The sequence below is a fragment of the Apostichopus japonicus genome, chromosome 12 (assembly GCF_037975245.1).
Source record: "Apostichopus japonicus isolate 1M-3 chromosome 12, ASM3797524v1, whole genome shotgun sequence".
Classification (NCBI taxonomy): domain Eukaryota; kingdom Metazoa; phylum Echinodermata; class Holothuroidea; order Aspidochirotida; family Stichopodidae; genus Apostichopus; species Apostichopus japonicus.
Window position 1 is genome coordinate 24,141,090 of NC_092572.1, and position 22,962 is coordinate 24,164,051.

The 22,962-nt window shown below is 36.2% G+C and overlaps 1 protein-coding gene across 6 annotated transcripts in view; it reads right to left on the reverse strand.

Annotated features, from left to right (window-relative positions):
• Positions 1-22,962, reverse strand: part of LOC139976947 (nephrin-like) — a 157,158-nt gene that overhangs the window by 13,423 nt on the left and 120,773 nt on the right. For 3 of the 6 annotated variants that reach the window (XM_071985846.1, XM_071985847.1, XM_071985844.1), the window contains exons 9-15: positions 20,191-20,511; positions 15,919-16,200; positions 12,999-13,019; positions 12,235-12,495; positions 8,655-8,817; positions 7,069-7,148; positions 2,859-2,930 (exon numbers count right to left, since the gene is read on the reverse strand). In XM_071985846.1, the coding sequence (XP_071841947.1) occupies positions 2,859-2,930; positions 7,069-7,148; positions 8,655-8,817; positions 12,235-12,495; positions 12,999-13,019; positions 15,919-16,200; positions 20,191-20,511 (1,200 nt within the window). Of the gene's footprint in view, positions 1-2,858; positions 2,931-3,018; positions 3,075-7,068; positions 7,149-8,654; positions 8,818-12,234; positions 12,496-12,998; positions 13,020-15,918; positions 16,201-20,190; positions 20,512-22,962 lie in introns of those variants that run through there. The other 3 variants (XM_071985849.1, XM_071985848.1, XM_071985850.1) reach the window with 2 other exon arrangements.

Sequence of the window (22,962 nt, forward strand, 5' to 3'; positions counted from 1 at the left end):
CAATTTCTAGTGTTTGCCTATTCCTTTCCTTTATCCCTTTATTATCATTCAAATTCTCTTTACTTGTCCAACATATAACAATTTCTAGTTTCCGCCTGTTCATGTTCTTTTTCTGTTTATAATTTTTCAAATTCTTTTTCTTGACTAACATATAACAATTTCTAGTTTTTCTCTATTTGATTCCTTTTTCCCTTTATTATCATTCAAATTCTCTTTACTTGTCCAACATATAACAATTTCTAGTGTTTGCCTATTCCATTCCTTTATCCCTTTATTATCATTCAAATTCTCTTTACTTGTCCAACATATAACAATTTCTAGTGTTTGCCTATTCCATTCCTTTATCCCTTTATTATCATTCAAATTCTCATTACTTGTCTAACATATAACAATTTCTAGTTTCTGCCTATTCTAGTCCTTTTATCCCTCTATTATTTTTCAAATACTTTTTACCTCTCTAACATATAACAATTTCTAGTTTCTGCCTATTCTAGTCCCATTTCCATTTAGTATTATACGAATTCTTTTCACTTCACTAACATATAACAATTCCTAGTTTTTTGTCTGGTCTAGCCATTTCCCCCTTGTTTTTCTTGAGGGTCAAGGGATATTTTTTATTATATCTTTTTTCATTTTAATACAAAGAAATAAATGCATTTTCAAACAATCATTCTCTCCTTGGAATGGGCACATAGAAAGTCACTTTGATGCACTTGTATATTATCTCCACTGCATGCTCTGTAGCATTGTTGCTTTTAAAGTGGCTCAAAGTGGGCTTTTAAAGAAACATGATGCAAGACAACTAGTAAGAACTCATAAGAAAGACCATCGAGACATAAATCCCATTTATATCAAAAGTTGTTAAAGGTATCCTGTCTTTTTTGAAAGAGCACAGAAGGTTTTGGCTAAAACTCCATTTCAATCGTTAGGAATCTCAAGAATATAGCACCTATGTTTAGTTGATCTCTCTTAGAGGGTGTTTGGTGCCTGAAGATGGGGTGGGCAGGGCAGGGGTAAAAAGAGGCACCTATGTTTAGTCGATCTCTCTTAGAGGGAGTTTGGTGCCTGAGGATGGGGTAGGCAGGGCAGGAGTAAATAGAGACAGAAGCACTTGGTTATATCCTTTTATTTTAAGAACACCGTGCCAACTATTCATTATATACAACCCTGGGAAGGTCTGGGGAAGCCATTTCAGTTTTTAAAGTTACAAATGGATGCTAAATTTGAAAAGTGTAATTCAACTGTATTATCTCTTTTTAGTGTAATGTTTATCAAGAGCTGAAGATTTGAAAAGTTTTGCAGCAATCCACTAATTTTCATCAACTTTGCCATCAGGTTTTGACTACATTTTTCCTCAACAGACAAGACAGAATTATCAAAATATCAGATTTGACAGAGAATAAAATGATTAATAGTTTATAGAGAGAAGTAGATTTAGTTGCTAGTTGGCATGGAAGGCACTCTTCCTTTTTTTTTTTTAAATGGAACAAGTTTTATCATTTTCAATTTTTGTTAGGAAATGGGGGGGGGAAGGGTATAGTTTTGTTTGGATTCTTGTACAAATAATTTTTTTCTGTACACTTTTTGTTATTTTATCGTTTTTCATGGAGCAACACCAGATCACAATTTTAGGCATGATCCACAACCAAGTTACAAAAGTTATAAAAATTGGCAAAGTGTATAAAAATAAATTACAACCAAAAAATAGAATTTTTTGAAAGAAAATGCTTAAATAGAAAAGAAATGTGTAGTAAGGTGTAGCTAGGCAACATATAGGGGGGGGGGGGGAAAAAAAGAAATAAAAAGATGGGTATAAAAAGAAGTAAAATAAAAGTGAGGCTAATGCGAGGTACTCTTTAGAAGATCTTTCGACTGTCGCAAAAGCCACAATTTTAAAACGATACAGATTTCTGAATGATTGAGCCAAGACTTGAATAACCATCTAAACCACCACAGTTTCTTCTTGATGAATATCTTGTGTTGCTGACAAGTAAGATATTGACGAGAGAAGCACTTCAAACTGTCATCTTTGGTGGAACTAGGAGTTGGCATCTCTTCATTCTCACTTTTTTTTTAACTTTTCATATGTTCATGGTGAACTTCAGCACCAAAGTAACACTCAAATTATGCTCAGTCAGTGTTGGAAACTTATTCTCTCCCTTTGGTAACAAGGATCTGCAAGAGCAGGCTACACCCATAATAGAAGGAAATATTAAACCATGGGAGCTTGGTCGTTAAATGGAAAGGCATTTGGCTGGTGACTTAAGGACTTTGGGTTCTTATTTTGGGCCAGATATTTAATCTATATTGCCTCTCCTCAACAAAGTGTATAAATGGGGGGGGGGGGATGGGAGAGGGGACCTGCAGTTGTGTACTTTAGTTTGTGGCTGCACACTTCCTGTAGGAGACTTACTTTCCCATTGTACACAATTGGCGATAAAAACAAATAAATGAATTACTATGAGAAATCCTCTCAGGGACATGTGATGTGGCAATCTGTAGTATCATGGAGAGCTACTGTTTGAATCGTACACATTGTATGTCGGTGTGTACATGTGAGGATTTACCAGGGGTTAACTGTTGTTAAGCCAGGTGAGAGGAATTTCTAAGACCCGTCTTCATAATGGAAATCCAACTAATATCTGACTCCCCCCCCCCCCCCAATTAATTGAACTCTGGCTATATGCCTTATACACAGTGCCAATCATGTTACATCTGACATATGAGTAAACTGAAGCCCACCAATCAGGCGACAGAATAGACCTGCACTATCGGCTTTGTGCGGCAGTCGCTTTGATCAACGAGAGAGTACCCTTTTATAACGAAAAGAAAACGAGAGAAAAAAAGATATTAAATACCATCGTAGGGGTTTGGACTAGTGGGCCGGACCAAGGTGACAGGCTCATACACTGAATTTCTTGCTGTGTAGACTGCAAACAGCAAAAATAAATATAAAACACAAAAGAAAAGAAAAAAAGACATCAAAACAAAATGCAACATTTAAACTGGAATTTGCAAAAGAAGCAACAAATTTCATTTCCATGCAAAGGAGGGTTGACCAAGAGATGCATGCTCTACTTACTTCAGGAGGAGAGAAAGGTAACAAGAAGGGGAAAGAAAAAAAAAAGAGGAAAAATCAATTGTTTTTTTTTTCCTATCTAAAAAAAAAAAAAAATCTAGAGTTCATGATGTGATCATTTTATGGTTAAAACAAAAAGAAAATAAGAAAAGTTAAATATGAATGCTGAAAATGCTATTATATATTTATGGAAAATGCAAATATGCATGGACTTAAAACAGGTGTGTTAATTATGGAAGTATTTTGCGATATCTGTGCGGTTGTTGTGCTGTATATTAAGTTTTTTGAAGATTTGCGCTGCACATGATTAAAAGTGAAATTTTGATGTACCTTTTGTGATTTTGAGTTTGCTTGGTAAAAATCAAATCACATGTACCTTTTATAAGTCATTTCATAAGTTCGACTACACATAGTAAAAATGAAATGTCATGTACCTGATGATAAATGGATAAATTTGTGATTTCGAATATATGGTTAAAGTGAAATTATGTGTACTTCATATTGAGTTGTGTAATGATTCTATCAAAGTGAAATCTTCATGTGCTTAGTTGGTTGCTCAGAGTGAACATGTTAAAACTGCTGCTGAGACTAACCACAGATACTTCACTCCAATGTCACCTATATCCTTGACCACTTCAAGCCAGATATCATATTTGAAGTTATTAACAGCAGCGAGATTATTTATGGCATTTTCCAATGCGTCGAGCAACAGTGAGCAGTAAATAAAGACAAGTCCTTGCGTTTGTATGCTCTACTCAAACGCATATACATTACTGTGAGATGCTTGATTCATAACGTAGTAGCGCAAATGATACCAGCTTCATAATTGTCCAATGAACAAATTTCTACCAAAACTGTTGAAAAAACTTATCTAGTCTGTTCTATAAAGTTTTGCAGCTAATCTTGTGTAAAAGCTAAGTATGCTTACTGGTTGAATTAACTTGACCAAGCCACACACATGAAGTTTTGCAGCTAAGGCTTGTGTAAAAGCTATGTATGCTTACTGGTTGAATTAACTTGACCAAGCCACACACATGAAGGCTGCACCAATGGCTAAGACAGACTGAGCAGGCAAATGAAGAAGGGGCAATCCAATGAATTGGAAGGCTGGGGGGGGGGGGGTAGTTAGACAACTACTCCGATTACATCCATGTGGCTTGACCACACCAACTTAAATGGGGAAATATTGCTTATTGATTATTAGTAATTGATCAGTATTGATTTCGCAGGGCAGACCTGACGTACAATGTGATATGGAATATATGTGACTGAGTATTTCCACAGTACAAGATTACATACTAATAAATGTTATGTAAAAAGTTACTTGTGTGGCTGAATGATTAGTAAATTGATTAATTATGTATATGTCATTGCTTGATGTCACACATTTATTAAACCCATTTATGAAGAGCAAAGTACACAAAGTAACATAATTTAAACCAAACATATTGACTGTGGGAGATGCATGGGTGGTGGGATATGGGCTTAAATTGGATGGTGTAAGGAATGGCTCACATTTAGAACTTAAATCCACAGCAACGACAACATCTAATAAAACATTCATGTCGCAGGATGTTACAGAAAAGGATTCAAATTAGTCCAACATGGGGACATAGAGAGGGGGGGGGAGGCTTGTGACTGTGCCATGTTTCCTCTGAGAGGGAAAATTGTATATTTATTGACGAAAAGCAAAACTTCAAGCAGAAGAGAAGATGGAATCAGAGAACCAACATGCAAAAACACATATTACACATCACTCCGAGCAGTTTCTCAGTATCTTAATCAGTATGTAACGTCTGTGCATTTATAAGGGAGTGTGATTTAAATGTTAATTTCCTATATTTTACTATATTAAATAAACATATCTTGAAAAAAAACAAAAAACTTCATGGCTCACCCAAATTCCCAGCTTTGCCCCACATCCTCACCCCACCTGACACCCTCACCCCTAACCCCCACCCCTTCCCCAGCTTCTATTTAAAATCAGGGGAGGTGGGCCGACACAGTAGACATAACCATCACACACCATACCCATTCCTCTCTGTATCCATCTCCAATCCTACCACCAGCCTCAAACTTTTGTTGACCTATTGATGGAGTGATTCACAAGCCTTTGAAATGTGCTAAACTACTGCCTCCAATAATAAGCAACTTTGGAAATTCGGCCAACCATTTCTCACTCGTTGAAAGGAATCACTACACATACCAGTATTTTCCTTCTTTCCACAAGTCAGGGAATAAATGTTACTAAGGAGTGTTAGCTCAGTGGTTAACGCCAGTGCCTTCCAATCATAAGGTCCCCGGTTCGAGTCACTCCAAGATTAATGTATGTCGTCCAGTTACAGAGTTGTTGACAATTGACAATTCATAATCATGGACGTTAAATATGACTCTAAGAGGCTGACTTCGGTCAGCTTGAGGCTTTGATAAGCCAATGAGGCTTCTTGGCGAGTTTCTGCTTGCAGGAGGATCTAATATACAAACATACATACATACTACAACATACTATCATGTACATCACATACTATCATATACATCACATACTACCCCATACTATCACATACTATCATATACTATCATATACTACCACATACTGTCATATACATACACACCTTAACATGCTATCACATACTGTTACATACTGTCACATACTATCACATACAGGAGGATCTAAAATACATACATAAGTTGAGTGTTGTTATTTTGTGTAGCAATTTGGAAGCATCTGAAATTTGTCTATTGTATAAAGTATATATGGTTGCTGTGTACAATAACTCTGTGTACAATAACTGTTATATCTCTTTTCAATTGTGTAGCGTTTTGCATAGCATGTTATGATGCGGCGATGCTTCTTTGCTTAACTAAAAAATGTAAATTCAACTTCAGAAAAGTTGGTTGTACACCTGTGTCCTGTGTAATTACATCATCAGAATTTGAATTTTCTGAGGTCACATTAACACATAAGCTTTTAAACTTAAAATAGCAGGTATTAACAAAACATATCTGGAAAAAAAATATCATGTGGCCTATTTGTTACCATAGAAGAATTCAGCAAATGTTTCTCTCTTTTCCAGCCATTGAATTATTGGATTTGAATCTTCTCTTTAATAGCAATAACAAAATACTTGAAAAAAAAGGAGTAATACGTTCTAATTATCCCCACAGTGGTATGTTTACATAGTCTAAACATACAATAAGACTGATAATGGTAGAACCAATGCGGTACACACTAACTCTAGGCATGATGAACAACTTGTGAAGTGCAGGCCTGTGAATTTCAGCAAGACTGACAATGGTAGGATAAAAAAAAGTATAAAAAAAAAAGAATCAAAATTCCAAGCTTGGAAGAAGTGAATTGACCGAAACAGACAGGATTCTTTGAGTTTTCTTTTCATGCAAGTTCCAAGCATTGATAACAAACACATATGTTACTTACTTCAAGACGCAAGCAAGAGAAATTTTAAAGACGGACAGAAAACATGAGAATAATTCAATATCCGCTATTAACAGAAGATCGCAGATGGCAGTGGGCAAAGACAACATATTAAACAAAGTCCAGCATTTTTTTTACTCTATTTTCCCCCTCTTCTTCTTCTTCCTTTTTCTTGTTTAAGGTTTCAGATTCCAGACAAAGATTAACAAATTGTTTTCAAATTCAGACCTAACAAATTCAAGGAATTGAATCAAGCACCTTTTGGCTTTCACTCAAAAAGTCTAGTAAATTTACTATGTTAACCTGTCTGATGTGTCATACAAACTGAGATGAAAATGCCAAGAGTAAAAAGTGCAGTGTGCATGATAGTACATATAATATAGATATATATGAATATAACATAATGTGTCATACACTGGATATAAGCAAGAGTACTGGCTACTTCAAGAGCTGATTATATTTTCAAGAACCACAGTGCACATATCATTCTCTTGCATAAACATTTCCTTAAAGCTTTTTTTTTTAAAAGGCTTATTAGTGAGGAATTTGATCTCACCTGGTGGTAGAAACGCCTCTTTTTCTCCCCTTCCTGTATTATTATCGTAGTCTTTACTGAAAGATTTATAACCGTCAGTCCTGAAAGGGAAACAGAAGAAAAGAGACCGATGGACGCTGACAGCTGACGATAATCAACCGTCAAAATGTTTACAGGTTAATTTGAAAACCTGCGCGAGCTGACTCTCGTAAAAGTAGCACGGCTGTCGGTATCTAGGATACATGAGGGGGGGGGGGGGGAGTCATGGAAAAGATGTTAAAAAAATGTAACAGAGGAACTGGACACTCACTGAATTGCAAAAATGGACATTTGAGGGCCGAAGGACACAGATTTATCGAGATTTGATTATGTCAGAGTTGAGGAAGAGATGATAGGAGAGGCATCTTTAAATACTAGATATGGTTCTGTGTTCTGACACAGTATTGAACTTGTAATGGAATGAGCACTCAAGGGTTGATTTTTGTGCTGGTTACTCTTATCACCATGGCAACAACAAGAAATCTATGACCTACCACCAAGTTTTTTTTATATGATTCAAGCCAACTTGAACATGATCAGAAAAGATTGTCAATAAAAAGATGACTGATTTACGCTTTAATCTAACGCTCAGCTTGTAAAAGTCCTCCATTACAGTTTTAGATGGTTTTCAGGACTCCTAATTTAAAACCACAGACTGTAAACGATTGTCAAACGGACACAGAGAAGCACCTCAGTTATTTAGCTAAGATAACATATAACTGGCAGCACACACAGAGGTTTGGAAAGACATACATAATACTTCCGCTTTCAAAAAGACATGTAAAAGCATTGTCAGTTCAAACCACTGGTGACTTTATAGCTTGTGGAAGAAACTCCCACGCTGATAAATTAAAAAATATATAAAAAAAAATTTGGAATGACTCATGAAAACAGCACTAGAAGGTGTCCCCAAAAGTTAAATCAGCTTAAACGCAACCAATTCTGGTATTTTTAAAAACCTGTGGAGTGTTTTATAGATTGCCATCACCTAAAAAAAAAATTGTGTATGGTATTTTGTTTTCCTCTTTTGTAAACTTCAAATGTTATTCAGGTTTTAATTCCATCCTCAACATTTTTGTAACCAAGAAACCTTCCGTTCATCTGTGTATTAACCACATGTAAGTAGCAAAGGTTTCATTTAGCCTGTCAAACTAGGTTGCATTAAATCAACCAGTTTTCCGGTTAGGAACAAGATATTGAGTTGTGGTATTTAAGATATTACAGTATTAAATTGTCTGGCACAAGTAATACCCCTTTAACTTTAGCAGAACATCCGACTTATTCCGACCAATCTCATATATGATTATGTTCATATTCTGAAACCATTATTACATTATTTCGATAAAATTTTCATTAATCGTCACTCATCGGGGTGAGACGGTTTTTGAGGCAGGAGAATCTGTACTAGTCATCAAAACTAGGATGGTGGCTCTCATGGTTGAACGATCACGAAGGTACCAACCAGTTTAAAACCATTTAATCTAATTCCCAGCTGAGGGGTTCAGTCATTTAGTTGCAAAACATGTGGACAGTATGACAAGGGGAAGGGAGGCGTGCATTTTTTTTACCGTTTCTTCATTTCGAGATGTTCGCCGCTGTGGACGTTAGTTTGGGACGGTTTCCTCCGGCAGACGAGGACTAAGATGATGATGATTACTAAGAGGATGCAAGCTACGATGACGGCGATGATAATTATCAACGTGGTGGGTGGCTCCTCACTTACAACCGTCACTGAAAGAAGGAACGAAAATAGAACAGAACAGGATTGAGTTTTGGGTTTATCTTCCATTCATTCAAAGAGCAACAAAACAGAGAGAGAAAGAAAACAACATTCCTTAAAGAGGAGGCAGAAACATTAATATATGAGATAGAGATAACTGTCGTGAAACAACTTCTTTCCATCCCTCACCCCATCCTCCTCTCTATCTCTCCCTTGGACTTCCTCATCCCACAATCCGCAGCCAGGAGACACAGACCCAACCATCATTTTTAATATGATTCCATTTGGGAGATATAACAGAAAAATGTTTCTTCACATGTAAGGAGGAAGACTTGATCAAGTCTAAAGATGCCATAACCGACCAACATGTGCGTCAATTTTTTTTTATGTTTATCTTCATATATATATATATATATATTTTTTTTTTTGGCAAATTTTTATTTTCTGTGATGGAGATGACTTTTTTGCAAATGCTGAATGTAAACTATTGAAGCTAGTTGTATTACCTAGTGTTGCAACATTGGTTTCAGGCGTCAAAAAATATGACAAACCAAACAAAGAGAAAGTAAATGGTTTCATATCATCCTAGAGCAGGGTTGTCCAACCTTTTGCAGGGGGGGGGGGCACATGGAATGATTGTGATGAAGGAGGGGGCCACATGAACCCTACGCTCGATTTTTCGATTTTTTGCCCGAAGCACAAGGCAACAAAATGTGAGCACTGAGTGTGGAGCGCACTGATTTATTTTCCTTCCTGATAAAACAACAGATTAATAAAGTCCAGCCGCCCCCCCCCCCCCCTCTGCTGAGAGAGTGTCACACAAACTGACCTGTATGCAGTTTTTTGGACCCAGAAGGTTCGAAACTACTTATATAGCTTCAAATTGTTATCAATAAATCTGCTCACTAAAATGTGCACCCTAGAGCATCTCTGGCGGGCCGGACGCAACCCTGTGGCGGGCCGGACTGTGGCCCGCGGGCCGTAGGTTGGACAACCCTGTCCTAGATTACAGACTGTCACAGACCTGCAAAGCGACAAACTTTCAAACTAGGATAACCTCCCAGACAGAACAAGATTTATATTAAGTGTTTGGGTCAGCTTGTTCTGCGCACAAAAAGAAAAACTCTTCAGATATAAGCTAACGATGATGGCAATTGGGTTTGTGTCCACATTCAGGCTCAATATCCTCTCTCATGAGGTATTCAGAACTCTGTCAAAAAAATAGGATTGGTAAGAAATTTAAAGGTAACCTTGTTGTATGCACAAATTGAAATTAGAATACGAATATTTTGTAGACCATTTAAAAACACTGCCGGCAGTCCAGGGTTGTCTTCATGAATCACTTTTCATATTTGAGGAATATATAATTTAAACACCTGAGGCTCGTCAAAGAAAGTGACTGGACAATTGGTATCAAAAGTAAAGACTTAAAATGGCCTCAAATAAAATGTTTCACAGAGGGTTACAATTTTTCTGTTGGTAATATGAACTTAAAGGAACATATTTTTGTTTGACTTATTTTACAAAACAACTTATTGTAAACCTTTCACATTCAGCTCAGCAGTGAGCAGCCCAACAGCAATTTAGCCTTAAAGGGTGTGAAGACTCGCGCAAAAAGAAAGTCTGATGCCGGTAATCTGACCAAGTTTTGAATGAGGTGTAACAGAAGTGTTAGACACCACCATCGATCCCAGAAAATGAACACACAGCTTGCTACCGTCGGTAATTAGACACTAGTGTACAGTCAGTACATTACAGCTGCGGTCAATACCCACAGCACAGTGTACAAACGATACAGCGATGGACATCTCAGGTCCAGCTAAAGATAACAAGGTATCACGTTTCATTACTGTCTGCATTTGGTAGCGACAAGAGAAAAATGTCACTTGCAAGGAACAGAAAGTTAACTTTTTAAAGATGGCGGCACGCGAGTCTTCAATGCCTTTAAAGGAGCATTGCAGAGCAATAAAAAAAACATATTAAAACTGAATATCTTGACAACCGGAGCAGCTATAGAAACAATAACAGCTCTCAAAATTTGTCGTTATTCTTGGACCATGACACATATCAGGAATAAGATTCTGCCTAAAGTCATCTCTTTACCCAACAGAACACAACTGTTTATATACATGTGTTGTTCCTTACAGCGTGAGAGATGATTAATGGACTTCCAACGAGTTGCTCTGAGCAGAGAGCTAATTAAATAACGACAAATGTACACAGGGTTACGTTATAACAGGTCTGATCTAATTTATCTCTTCTAAGTTTGCAGTTTAAGTTTCTTCTCAAATGAAATTAAGTCTTCCGTTAAGGACTGACATATCAGACACGTTAAAGCCTCATCCTACTGTTTTCTCTTTTCTTTTTCTTTACCCTTCGTTGATGACTAAATGGATTAAACTTGCGGTGAAGTCTGTAAATGTCTTTGGACTTTGAAAACACTTTGATTTCAAAGAGGGTAAAATTCATTTATAAGATTTATGACGTTGACCTAAGGGAGAGGCAACCTAGCTAGCTTCAAGAGGTCATAAAAAAACACCTGAGTTTTTTTATGCTCGATACCGTCTGTGAGGGAGGGGCGAGCTTAGGAAGATCCTGGACGAGGAATATCTACGTCAGAGTTCATTTCGTTCCGGTAAGCATGAAGGAAGACTTTCAATATATGACTATGCTGGCAAAATCATGCGAAGAAAGAATGTTCATGCGGTGCAACATTACAGTTATATCTATCAAATAGATCATTGATGATGGTTCAGGGTGTCTCCTAGCTTTGGAGGGATGGGTGAGGAGGGGGTCGGCAGCTGTTCATGTCAGTTATCTCTATCACATAGACCAATGATGATGGTTAGGTATCTCCTAGCTATGGAGGGAGGGGTGAGGATGGGGTGGGAAGCTGTTCATGTCAGTTATCTCTATCACATAGACCAATGATGATTGTTAGGTACCTCCTAGCTTTGGAGGGAGGGGTGAGGAGGGGGTGGTAAGGGTTAGGTATCTCCTAGCTATGGAGGGAGGGATAAGGATGGGGTGGAAGCTGTTCATGTCAGTTATCTCTATCACATAGACCAATGATGATGGTTAGGTATCTCCTAGCTTTGGAGGGAGGGGTGAGGAGGGGGTGGTAAGGGTTAGGTATCTCCTAGCTATGGAGGGAGGGATGAGGATGGGGTGGGAAGCTGTTCATGTCAGTTATCTCTATCACATAGACCAATGATGATGGTTAGGTATCTCCTAGTTTTGAAGGGAGGGGTGAGAAGGGGGTGGGAGTTGTTCATGTCAGTTATCTCTATCACATAGACCATGATTAGGTATCTCCTAGCTTTGAAGGGAGGGGTGAGGAGAGGTTGGTAAGTTGTTCGTATCATATATACTAATAATGATGGTCGTGTTTGTGTCTGCTTTAACTCTCTTTCAGTATAGTTACTCACATACTAAAGGCCCTACGGTACTGCACTTGTCACTATCCGGTATGCATGATTTGACTCGTATCGATGACAGCGGTAAATCCTTGGGTATCGTTACTTTCACATCTTTCTTTAGACACGGTAGGAGCTGTTCTTCCCATGGCAATGATGTCGATAGGCGTACATCTAACTTGACGCAGGGTAATTCGTTCATGTTGGAACTCCCCGATGGGTTTTCTGATATGAGAACCTCTCCACTGGCTGAATTGTAGGCTATTTCTATGCCTGGGAAGAAGTAAAAAACACAGAGATGTCTGAGCAGAGGTTGGAAATTATGAATTAGTGAATAAGTATTGTTAATAAGAAGGAAGGGATAACAACTGGTGCATTTTCCCATACATATATATATAAATATATATATATATATATATATATATATATATATATATATATATATATATATATATATATATACATATATAGATATATGATTGAAATCGGAATGAGTCGGAAAATCAAGAACAGTGAAAAACTTCCATCCTCCACCGGGATTCGAACCATATATATATATATATATGCATAGAACAACATTGTATCAATTCTTGATATGGTTTTATATTATTAACTGGAGAATAATTTATTTTGTACCTCACCACAATATGCTATGCAAACCCCTTTACTAAGTGTACATGTTTGTACAAAGTGTGACAAAGTTTAGAGCCTTCCAAACTGCTATATAAAATTTTTTAAAGTACTCCCTCTGCTTCAGTGTATATGTATGTACTTACCCTCTTTATCTGGAGAAAGTGCTACAAAGTTGAGATGACAAGAACAAGAAAAAGAAAGAGAAACAGTTATAATAATAATAATAATAATAATAATAACGACAACAACAACAATAATAATGATAATGATGATAACAATAACAATAGTAATAATAATGTGAAACCTAACAGTCCCTTTTCATAGAATGAAATACTTTTTCTAGGAGACAACATTGTCAGAAGCATATGTACAGGTGCATAAAGAGGGGGAGGGGGAGGGGGAACTTGCCAGCTGGACTCAAAATGGTGTCACCTTTGTAATATTTTATTTTTGAGGTCCACAGTTTCTCTCTGAAATGACTAATTTTTAACAATGTATCACTGGAGAAAATCATTTCATTTTCACTTTTTCTTTTCTACATTAATACTAAGGTAATCACAAAATACTATTTATTGTCACAAGATACTGAACATTAAAAGAAATACTTGTGTGTGTGTGCAATGATGCACTCTATGTCTTTGACGTAAAATTTCATCCCTTTGCAGAGCAGTCTGTCTCGCAAATCTGCGATTTTTGGACAAACCTTCCTTGATCGATCTTTGTATCGATGCGGTGATGGAAAAAAAAAAACACTTGCAGTGGTTAAATAGTGCAGTGAATAGTTTAGCATTTGTTTGTTAAAACTTTTATGCCATCAATACCGTTTAGCATCTTAGCACTCTCCCTCAATAAAACCAGTATTTCACATACTGAATATAAAAGAGCAAGCTCAAGCAGTTAAGTAAATCCTGAGAGGATAAGGCTTTCTGTCTAGCTGTTATTTACATTCTAGTTACAGCACCGATTGTTTACACAAAACTTCTTGAATGGGAAACAGAGAAACTGGATACTATTCACAAAGCTGTCATGTATAGCATTGACATACTGGATAAAGGGGGGTTTTGCCTCTTTGATCGCAAAACGAGCACTCATTGTCAATCAAAAGATCGGAAGTGACTGTTAAGATGATAGACCTGCCAGAGGCTACATATCACTGAAGGAGGGACAGAGTCAAAGCTACCAGGGACTGTTTAAGTACTTCGATCAACATGAACATGTCATTCATAGGTAGGAACCGTGAACTATGCGGGAGTTAAATATCTACATCTTTATAGCCCCGGGGAACGATGGCCATGTTTGTTGGAGTAAAATGACAGCTAAATCCATGACAGAGTGAAACAGACATATACCCATTCTCCCTCCTTACCCTCCCCCCCCCCAAGGTAGGAAAAAAAACAACCTTTATACACGACAACAAAAATTCCTATATTGTCGTTTCTTGTACACTGATATTAACAAGTAACAAAGGACTGACCAAAAAAAAAAAAAAAACTTGAAAAGAGGAGAAACAGTTTCTGACTGGCATCCCCTGCAAAGAAATAGCAGTAGAATTTAAATAACACTAGCTATAAGTATCAGCTATAAGTATACTATAAGGATACATTATTATATGGATGCTATCATGATGCTATAAGGATGCTATAATGATAAGTAGGATCAGCTATATGGGTACTAATTTAGGATAATATAAGGACACTATCATGATACTAACGGATACTGTAAAGATACTACAAAGATAAGGATACTAACATGATACTATGAAAGGATCAGCTACAAGGATACTAACTTAGGATAATATAAAGACACTATGATGATGCTATAAGGATACTGTAAGGAAACTTTAATGATTCTAAAAGGATATTGTAAGGATACCATGATGATACTATAAGGAAGCTTTAAGGATACTGTTACGATCAGCTATAAGGATACTAATTATGATACTATAAGGACAATATGATGATGCTATAAGGAAGCTTTAATGATACTGTTAGGATCAGCTATAAGGATACTGATTATGATACTATAAAGACACTATGATGATGCTATAAGGAGACTATGAGAATACTACAAGGATACTTTATTGATACTAAAAGGATATTATAAGAACACTATGATGATGCTATAAGGATACTATAAGGAAACTTTAATGATACTAAAAGGATATTGTAAGGATACCATGATGATTATATAAGGAAGCTTTAATGATACTGTTAGGATCAGCTATAAGGATACTAATTATGATACTATAAGGACACTATGATGATGCTATATGGAGACTATGAGAATACTACAAGGATACTTTATTGATACTAAAAGGATATTGTGGGGATACTATCATGATACTATAAGGATACTATAAGGATCAGCAATAAGGATGCTATACGCTACTATTAGGATACTACAAGGATAATTTAGTGATACTAAAAGGATATTTTAAGGATACTATTAGGATAATACAAGGATACTATCATGATGCTATAGAATTACGAAAGGACAATACTAAGATAATGTAAGGATACTATAATGATACTAAAATGACAATGTAATGATACTAAAGGATACTATAAGGCTACCATAGATATCACCACTGACTGGACAGCCCAATAGGCTAGCAAAGAGTTTGTATAATCCTGAGATAACTGGTCCAAATCTCTCTTTTCAAATTTGTTAAAAATTAATTATTTTTTTAATTCCCATCCGTCAGCTGCTGATTAGATAAGTTCACTGTTTAAGGCTTATCAAGTTTCTATCATACATTTACTTTACTTATATGCATTGTCTTGTATAAATCAGGGATGAGACACGTAACTTTGCCAAAATTGCGGTATAGGCTCCAGTTTGCGTATGCTACAGTGTGTTAGGATAATAGTTTTTGTCCTCGAGGTAGAAAAGAAATCACGGATATTCCGCGATGTCGCGGAAAAAGCTCATGCTTCTTGCTTACAAAAATGGAATCAAACTAAAATTATCAGTTTCAAAAGCGATACTCTAATCGTGGCAACTCTACCAAGTTTAACCAAGAGGTAAAGTCTCATCTTTGGGTGAGAAAGGGAAATGACTTACGAAGAGTGATGGCTTCTTTATTTAAATGACTGCTATAGCCCACTGCATTACGACTGTAGACTGATATCCTATATCTAGTGTACGGCCGTAAGTTCGTTGCGGTGTAGTTTGCTATCGTCTGTGTCTTATCGACACACTCCGACGGGTTTTGCTTCGGACAAAACGAGACCTCAAACTGTTGCGTTTCTCCGCCATCTTCACCAGGAGTCCAGAGAAAGGTTAGGGTAGTCGAGGAGGTCAGCGCTTGTAACTCTCTTAGATTAATCGGGGGCTCTGGTGCACCTGAATAAAACAAGGTGTAAAAGACAATGGGTATAAGCTACAAGTATAATACAATAATATGTAAAGACAATAGGTATAAGCTACAGATTATAATACAACAACATATAAAGACAATGGGTACAAGCTACAGGAATAATACAATAATATGTAAAGACAATAGGTATAAGCTACAGATTATAATACAAAAACATATAGACAATGGGTATAAGCTACAGGAATAATACAATAATATGTAAAGACAATGGTATAAGCTACTGGAATAATACAACAATGTGTAAAGACAATGGGTATAAGCTACAGGAATAATACCATAATATGTAAAGACAATAGGTATATAAGCTACAGATTATAATACAACAACATATAAAGACAATGGATATAAGCTACAGTACTAATACAACAACATGTAAAGACAATGGGTAAAAGCTATAGGAATAATACAACAACATATAAAGACAATGGGTATAAGCTACAGGAATAATACTAAACCATGTAAAGACAGTGGGTATAAGCTACAGAATATAATACTAAAACATGTAAAGACAATGGTTATAAGCTACAGAGTATAATACAACATATAAAGACAATAGTATCAGCTGTAGGTATAAAACAACAACATGTTAAGACAATGGGTAAAAGCTACATGAATAATAGTAAAACATGTAAAGACAATGGGTATAAGCTACAGTATATAATACAAATAATACAACAATATGTAAAGACAATGGGTATAAGCTACAGGAATAATACAATAATATGTAAAGACAATGGTATAAGCTACTGGAATAATACAACAATGTGTAAAGACAATGGGTATAAGCTACAGGAATAATACCATAATATGTAAAGACAATAGGTATATAAGCTACAGATTATAATACAACAACATATAAAGACAATGGATATAAGCTACAGTACTAATACAACAACATGTAAAGACAATGGGTAAAAGCTATAGGAATAATACAACAACATATAAAGACAATGGGTATAAGCTACAGGAATAATACTAAACCATGTAAAGACAATGGGTATAAGCTACAGAATATAATACTAAAACATGTAAAGACAATGGTTATAAGCTACAGAGTATAATACAACATATAAAGACAATAGTATCAGCTGTAGGTATAAAACAACAACATGTAAAGACAATGGGTAAAAGCTACATGAATAATAGTAAAACATGTAAAGACAATGGGTATAAGCTACAGTATATAATACAAATTATACAACAACATGTAAAGACAATGGGTATAAGCTACAGAATATAATACAATAACATGTAAAGACAATGGTATCAGCTATAGGTATAAAACAACATTTAAAGACAATAGGTATAAGCTACAGAATATTATACAACATATAAAGACAATGGTATAAGCTACAGAATAAACAGAAACTTTGTGGGTGAAAAGAAGACACTATGAAAACTTAAAATTGGGAGTTTTACGACCACTAGCACGACCACTAGCGTGATTCTTTAAAGATTTAGTTGAGCCCCCTGTAAGTGAGAATCTGACCAGCCCGGCTGGACCGTGCTAGGCTGTGCACCCTGCGTTACCGGGATATGACAAGAGTGAACAGGGATGGTGGTGAACGTTAAACATGGAATGTGTTAAGATGGTTTGATACATCTGTAGAATACAGGTGTAATATATTACTGCTTGAGTCTCCTCACAAGGTGAAAATGTACTTTGAAGTTTTCATACTTTTCGCCAAATCCTTGTGTAGATTAGTTGAGATACGTATCGAAATGCAATTTCTACTTCCCCTAGCTTATGTATTTTTAACACCTAATGTATGAATGAAAATTTTGAAAAGTCTAAATATGGAGTTGCCTTAAATGACAAGGAAACATCTGTATGCATTTGTCTCCTTCCTTTTTTCTTTCGATGATCCACACATCTCACTCGTGATCATTATAAACTCATAAATTACGCTATCATAAATCTCATCTAAAATAACATCAACATGATTTCTCTGCCAATGTCATAAACACATGTGGAGTTCATTTTCCACCTGTATTATGATTTCCATTCATATATCCTCTTCTGTAGCTGCTCCTTTCTTTACGGCCATTGAAACAAGAACCCTTCAAGAACACATGATTCTGCCCTTGGTATTACTAACATATTGCTCAGATGTTATAGCAATTAGCTAAGGTAAAGCTTCATAAAACATGTCACTGAATCGTGAACCACGACAGAGACTTTGATAAACCTTTCCTTGAGTCACTGACGTTGATCAATTTCTGAAGATTCACTTTTGATTGGAAGTTCCTAATGGTATTGATACTTTACACAGCAGATTAGGGCAAGAAAACACCAAGAAATATGCTAGAACCACGTACCAAATAACGGTCAACCAAAGATGGACAAAACAGTTTTCATCTCAGAGGTATCAAGACCGTTTTCTCTGTTCAATACAAAACTGCCGCTCTAAAGTGAGAAAATGTGTTTTTACCTATCTATGACAAGGATGATTAAGAACTGCTTTATTCCTCATGTTTCATGTTAACATCATACCAATTACTCCCATGTATGTCTGCTGAATAACTTGGTTACCATTAGGTATGAATCATATCCGTTCTGCTAATAATTCAAGAACCTTTAATTACGCTTTTCCATATCTTCCTGATGCCTGTTTTCTTTAAATATTTTTTTCTTCTAAATATTGTTCAAGATCATATGCACTTTTTGTTGATGGAACATTGATCGTCGAGTCATAACTCTTCGCCATATGTATAGAAAACATATAAAGCGCTATGTACAGTATTGATAATATCATCTATGAAAGAATACCACAGTTTTCATGATAAGGACACGAACACATTCAAAACATCCAATGTCTTGTATGTGTCTATAGGGGATCGAATCCTTAGGTAGCCGTCCTGACCTAGTACAAATCAGCAGAGAGAGGCTGTGGATGCAACGCCTTCGCACCATTCAACCTCATGGGCTCAACATTCAGGAAGGACATGGCTAACTTTTCTTCTGTTCCCCCCTCCTTCTCTCCTTGTTCCCCCCCCCCATCACTCCTCTTCTCATAGCTCTCTTCCACCATTTTTTCCTCACACCTTTCTGTCTTTGTCCTTCTCCAGTTTATTCCCTACCCCCTTCCCTTAATCCTCTCTTTGTCCTTCCACTGTTTATCTCCTACCGCTCCTCTTCCCCTGTTGGTTTCTTTCTTTCTTCTCTCCATCCCTTGTCAACTAATCCCCTTACATCAATCTCCTTGTGTTCACCATGCTCATTAACCTGTCTGTATTCTTCGGCGTTTTTGTCCCTTCTGTTACTGTTACTTGTCATTTAGCCTTTGAAGAAGATCCTGCTAGGATCGAAACGTCAGGCCAACTTACTTTTACACAGTCTTGTATATGTGTCAGCTTCATTCATATTTAAACAATAGACATGAATCCATTGTTTCAATCCTACAATGTTATTCTCTGTGCTTTGCTATCATTTTATTGTTGCTCCGGCCTCTAATTGAAACCAATTATGAGATTTTTTTGAGCTGACTGATCACTGAGATTAAAATTATCTTTCACAATGGAGATCATAAACTTGACCAGCCAGCCAGCAATCGTTTCCAGGAAATGAAGACACACGACAAAATTCTTTAAAATGGGGGTTGACACAATGTCTCAGCATTAGATTGGTTTATTCTCAACACTCACTGATCACTGAAGACAAAAAAAAATAGAACTACAGGTCTCTTTGTCTGAACGATTGTCGTCTTGGGCAAAATTGCTAGAAATTGGTCACCCCGACTTTGAAAACAAAAGAACCAGCTTTAATTCACCACAATTAGGAAGTATTCCACTGTATGAAATTATCCTTTTGTTTCAAAGTATGAACATGGCCATGTTTACTGTACCAATCAGCTAACGATATTCATCGATATGATTTTAGCAATTCCATCGTTGGTCTGTTGCTAGAAATCAAATCAAAATATTTTATTTTATAATTTAACTGTCAATATACTTACTCGTTCCATTCAAGACAATCTTCAGCAATGTGGTTCCATAAGAATTGGTTGCATTGCAATAGTAAACCCCAAAGTGCTTCTCCCGGCTAATCTTGAAGAAATTCAGTTCCCCGTTGACCAGGGAGCCGTTGAAATTGTTTTCGGATACGATGCTCTCGGAGATGATGTGATTCCCAGGGTCGGTTTCCATCCTCGATCTGGTCCCATTGTACCAGCTGATGGTAGGAGTTGGGTTACCCCAGGCTTGGCAAGTCAGGGCCTTCTCCCCCCTCTCCTGGGTACGGACTAGCGTTGGGACAGAGTCGAGGATGATGGGTGCATCTGAAATAAGGAAATCATTCAGATTGAGTGGTGACTGGTGAGCATTATTATAGATGTGTTTTCCACAGGTAATCTACAAGATGTAAGAATTAAAATAAGCTGCAAATGGTTAGACGGAGCTGGTTAACCTGAGCTGTTCCTGACAGGACTTCAGCGTAATTGAGCTAATGCAGACATGAAAGAGGGGCACTGTTGAGAATCTACCAGAACAAGCGAATGACGCAATTTATACGAGTGTTTGTTCAGGCAAAACTGTTTCCCACCCCATACTTTCAATTACTTCAATGGTAAAACCCCATCAAGATCCCAAAGCACCTCCTCATCCCCTTTCCCCTCCCATACTCCCCTTCTACATCCTAAAATAAACAAAAACTTTGGCCTGCGAATGATATAAATTCAATTTTCTTTTCTTCACAGTTTGCTTTATCTTTCTGCTAATAGTTCTTGATTGAGACTGGTGATAACAGACATGCTAGTTTAACCACACCTTGAAAAGTAGACCCAAGATGAGATTTCCAGGCTGTGACATGTTTGTCACCAAACGAGAGCTAATAATAATAATAATTTATTCTTATATAGCGCTTTACATCAAAAGAATGATCTCAAAGCAGCTTCACAGAAACGCATAAAAAATACAACTTAAAAAGTATTACAGCTTAAAAATAATACAATCTAAAAATATTGCATCCTAAGAATTACAGAAATAAATAACTAACAATAATTAATAAAAAACAATAAAATTCAGAAATTAAAGACAAAAGCAATAAAATATGACAGCATACAATAAAACTAAAATACTAAACTATTACAGCCGAAGAAATAGCAACAATAAGACTATCAAAACAAAAATAGAAAATAAATTTCAATATAAAACAATCAAAACATGGCAAGATGGTAACACAATCAATATGACTGGAGGTTTAAAAAGAATAATACTTTCGAAAAAGGTGAGTTTTAAGGAGAGCTGTAATCAATTGCTTTTTTCCAGACACATTTCTTCATATGATCAGAAATTCTGATAAACTAACAAGTTTCCTTCTACCCCCCCCCCCCCCCTGTCGTTATGACGAACTGCATATATATACTAGAGATATAAATGAACATATAAATATTAAATGTGAAATTGACTTTGTCAAACACGATCGGTGGTTTCACTAATTCAGCTTATTTACCCACTACCACCAAATATCTTATCAGATTTATTGACAACAAAGAAAAGAAAAACTTTCCAGGAAACTGACGATTTATAATGAAATTAAATCCTGAATACTATCGAATGAATACCTCTTTACAATTGGGAAAACTCTTGTCCTCCAGTAAGAGAAGCCAATAAGGTGTTTATAAGCTGTGTAAATTAACAGCTATTTGACAGATTATCTTCAAGGTCTTTCATCATTACTTTAGATGAAGTAACTGAATGCTAATCAGTCAATCTTACTATATATGAGGTCACTACAGGTGTTTTAGGTCCAATGACCTTCATGCTATCAAGGTGAGGCTTTAATTGTGCCCTTGTCATTTAATTTACCTTCCAAAAAAAAACAAGAGGTAAAAAACCCTGATTTGCCTAGAGGGATGGGAAGTTCAGGTAATCTAAGTAGGAGTTCCTTACTTGTAATGAGTCTGTGTTGCGATCAAATTATCCTTACTTGGGAATAAAAAGACATTTTAGCAGTAAAAAATGGGACAAAATGGGGTAAGAAAAAAAGAAAGAAAAAAGTTCAAAAGGCTGGTCAGGGAGAAAGAGGTGAACAACCTTAGAAGGGAATAATTAATATGTTCTGAAAGGCTTAGCTTTCATTGGTTCATTTCGGTGCTTCAGAGATTAAAAGAACAAAGGGTCGTAAGGTTAACGACCCTTTGGCTTGAATGTCAACAAACGCAAACGAGACAGCTAGCGAGACAGAGAGGACTGCTGGAGTCATGTCCGAGATTGAAGTATCTGAGTCATGTTTGGGAAGGATTTTATTGGACATGAAACAATGCACTTTTGTGGATTTTACAAATGGTTCATGCATTGAATCAAATCTGATTTAAAACAAATAGGGATGGTTGGAAACAAACAATTATAAACAATATTATAGATTATGTGTACATCGAATACACTTTTCAGATAAAATAATATCTGTATGGAATAAATAAAGGATTTTATGAGCGGTGAAAATAGGAACAAATATATTGCACATGAAACAATGCACTTTTGTGGATTTTACAAATGGTTCCATTGTTGGCAATATTGAACAGAATCAAATTTAATTTTTTAAAAAAAAAATAGGGGGGATGGTTGGAATCATTTAAACAAAATACAACAAAATATGATAAACAACATTAGAGGTTATGTTGATGCTACAATACATTTAATGCCCTTTTGAGCTAAAACAATATATATTTATGGAATGATATTACAGAGAAATGAGGTGTTTTCCCTTAATAACTTTGTTAATTGGTTAA